At 46.2% G+C, this 2,500-nt stretch overlaps 1 protein-coding gene across 1 annotated transcript in view; it reads left to right on the top strand.

Moving 5' to 3' along the window:
* mdga2a (MAM domain containing glycosylphosphatidylinositol anchor 2a) overlaps nucleotides 1-2,500 on the top strand; it is a 73,919-nt gene that overhangs the window by 61,125 nt on the left and 10,294 nt on the right. Inside the window, exon 11 of the mRNA XM_070842655.1 lies at nucleotides 77-254. Coding sequence (XP_070698756.1) covers nucleotides 77-254 — 178 coding nt within the window. The remainder of the gene's footprint in view (nucleotides 1-76; nucleotides 255-2,500) is intronic.

The raw sequence follows: 2,500 nt of genomic DNA, 5'->3' as shown, positions 1-2,500 counted from the left end.
TCATCATCATCATTTAGACTAACAGGTAGAACCAGATTAACGTCCTCATCAGCCACCACTGTTTTCTTTCTTCCAGATGGGACAGTCTCGCTGGTGGGAGCAGGAGATTCCTATGGAGGGAACCATCCAGAAGGGGGAGCTGTTGACGTACAACCTGACCGAGCTCATCAAACCCGAGTCCTACCTGGTCCGCCTCACCCCCATCACCCGCTACGGAGAGGGCGACGCCACTGAACGCATCATCACATACAGCGGTACGTCGTCATACACCTGCTACTCATGAAAGAACACCAGAGAGTTACAGGTACTGAGTGATGTCATTTACATCACTCAGTTATTCACTGCGGGCGGGAGGTCATCTCAGTGTGTCAGTGTGTAGTGGAGGTCTATAGTGTGTGTGTGCTAGTTAGTCAGTGTGTCAGTGTGTAGTGGAGGTCTATAGTGTGTGTGTGCTAGTTAGTCAGTGTGTCAGTGTGTAGTGGAGGTCTATAGTGTGTGTGTGTGCTAGTTAGTCAGTGTGTCAGTGTGTAGTGGAGGTCTATAGTGTGTGTGTGTGTGCTAGTTAGTCAGTGTGTTAGTGTGTAGTGGAGGTCTATAGTGTGTGTGTGTGTGTTAGTTAGTCAGTGTGTCAGTGTGTAGTGGAGGTCTATAGTGTGTGTGTGTGTGTGTTAGTTAGTCAGTGTGTCAGTGTGTAGTGGAGGTCTATAGTGTGTGTGTGCTAGTTAGTCAGTGTGTTAGTGTGTAGTGGAGGTCTATAGTGTGTGTGTGTGTGCTAGTTAGTCAGTGTGTTAGTGTGTAGTGGAGGTCTATAGTGTGTGTGTGTGTGTTAGTTAGTCAGTGTGTCAGTGTGTAGTGGAGGTCTATAGTGTGTGTGTGTTAGTTAGTCAGTGTGTCAGTGTGTAGTGGAGGTCTATAGTGTGTGTGTGTGTGTTAGTTAGTCAGTGTGTTAGTGTGTAGTGGAGGTCTATAGTGTGTGTGTGTGTGTTAGTTAGTCAGTGTGTTAGTGTGTAGTGGAGGTCTATAGTGTGTGTGTGTTAGTTAGTCAGTGTGTTAGTGTGTAGTGGAGGTCTATAGTGTGTGTGTGTGTGTGTGTTAGTTAGTCAGTGTGTCAGTGTGTAGTGGAGGTCTATAGTGTGTGTGTGTGTGTTAGTTAGTCAGTGTGTCAGTGTGTAGTGGAGGTCTATAGTGTGTGTGTGCTAGTTAGTCAGTGTGTTAGTGTGTAGTGGAGGTCTATAGTGTGTGTGTGTTAGTTAGTCAGTGTGTTAGTGTGTAGTGGAGGTCTATAGTGTGTGTGTGTGTGTTAGTTAGTCAGTGTGTCAGTGTGTAGTGGAGGTCTATAGTGTGTGTGTGTGTGTTAGTTAGTCAGTGTGTCAGTGTGTAGTGGAGGTCTATAGTGTGTGTGTGTGTGTTAGTTAGTCAGTGTGTTAGTGTGTAGTGGAGGTCTATAGTGTGTGTGTGTGTGTGCTAGTTAGTCAGTGTGTTAGTGTGTAGTGGAGGTCTATAGTGTGTGTGTGTGTGCTAGTTAGTCAGTGTGTTAGTGTGTAGTGGAGGTCTATAGTGTGTGTGTGCTAGTTAGTCAGTGTGTAGTGGAGGTCTATAGTGTGTGTGTGCTAGTTAGTCAGTGTGTTAGTGTGTAGTGGAGGTCTATAGTGTGTGTGTGTGTGCTAGTTAGTCAGTGTGTTAGTGTGTAGTGGAGGTCTATAGTGTGTGTGTGTGTGTGCTAGTTAGTCAGTGTGTTAGTGTGTAGTGGAGGTCTATAGTGTGTGTGTGTGTTAGTTAGTCAGTGTGTTAGTGTGTAGTGGAGGTCTATAGTGTGTGTGTGTTAGTTAGTCAGTGTGTTAGTGTGTAGTGGAGGTCTATAGTGTGTGTGTGTGTGTGTTAGTTAGTCAGTGTGTTAGTGTGTAGTGGAGGTCTATAGTGTGTGTTTGTGTGTGTTAGTTAGTCAGTGTGTCAGTGTGTAGTGGAGGTCTATAGTGTGTGTGTGTGTGTGTTAGTTAGTCAGTGTGTTAGTGTGTAGTGGAGGTCTATAGTGTGTGTGTGTGTGTGTTAGTTAGTCAGTGTGTCAGTGTGTAGTGGAGGTCTATAGTGTGTGTGTGCTAGTTAGTCAGTGTGTCAGTGTGTAGTGGAGGTCTATAGTGTGTGTGTGTGTGTCTTCGCTGCTTCTCTTTATTTCTGTGAAACAACAACAGTCAAACTGTTGAGAAACGTCAGAGTAAAGAAATAAAACGGAACAGAAGTGAAATCACAAACTCGCAGCAGGAGGCGACGACAGACACAGAAAACAACAACCAGGAGGAGAAGAACAGACGATGTGAGCTTGAACCCGTCTGCTCCACGGCGCCGACGTTGTGACAGACTGTCAGCGAACGCCTCGCCTCCTGATCGTCACATTAACTCCCCGCAGCAGACGCGGCGAGGGTTCAAACAGGAAGTTCAGACGTGTCAGCTTCAGGTGAACCCCTCCACTTGATCACATGACCCTCTGTCAAACATCAGTGCG

The sequence above is a fragment of the Pempheris klunzingeri genome, chromosome 13, assembly GCF_042242105.1.
Source record: "Pempheris klunzingeri isolate RE-2024b chromosome 13, fPemKlu1.hap1, whole genome shotgun sequence".
Taxonomy (NCBI): Eukaryota; Metazoa; Chordata; class Actinopteri; order Acropomatiformes; family Pempheridae; genus Pempheris; species Pempheris klunzingeri.
Note: the sequence above shows the minus strand (reverse complement) of the source record. Positions and strands in the feature narration are given on the sequence as shown.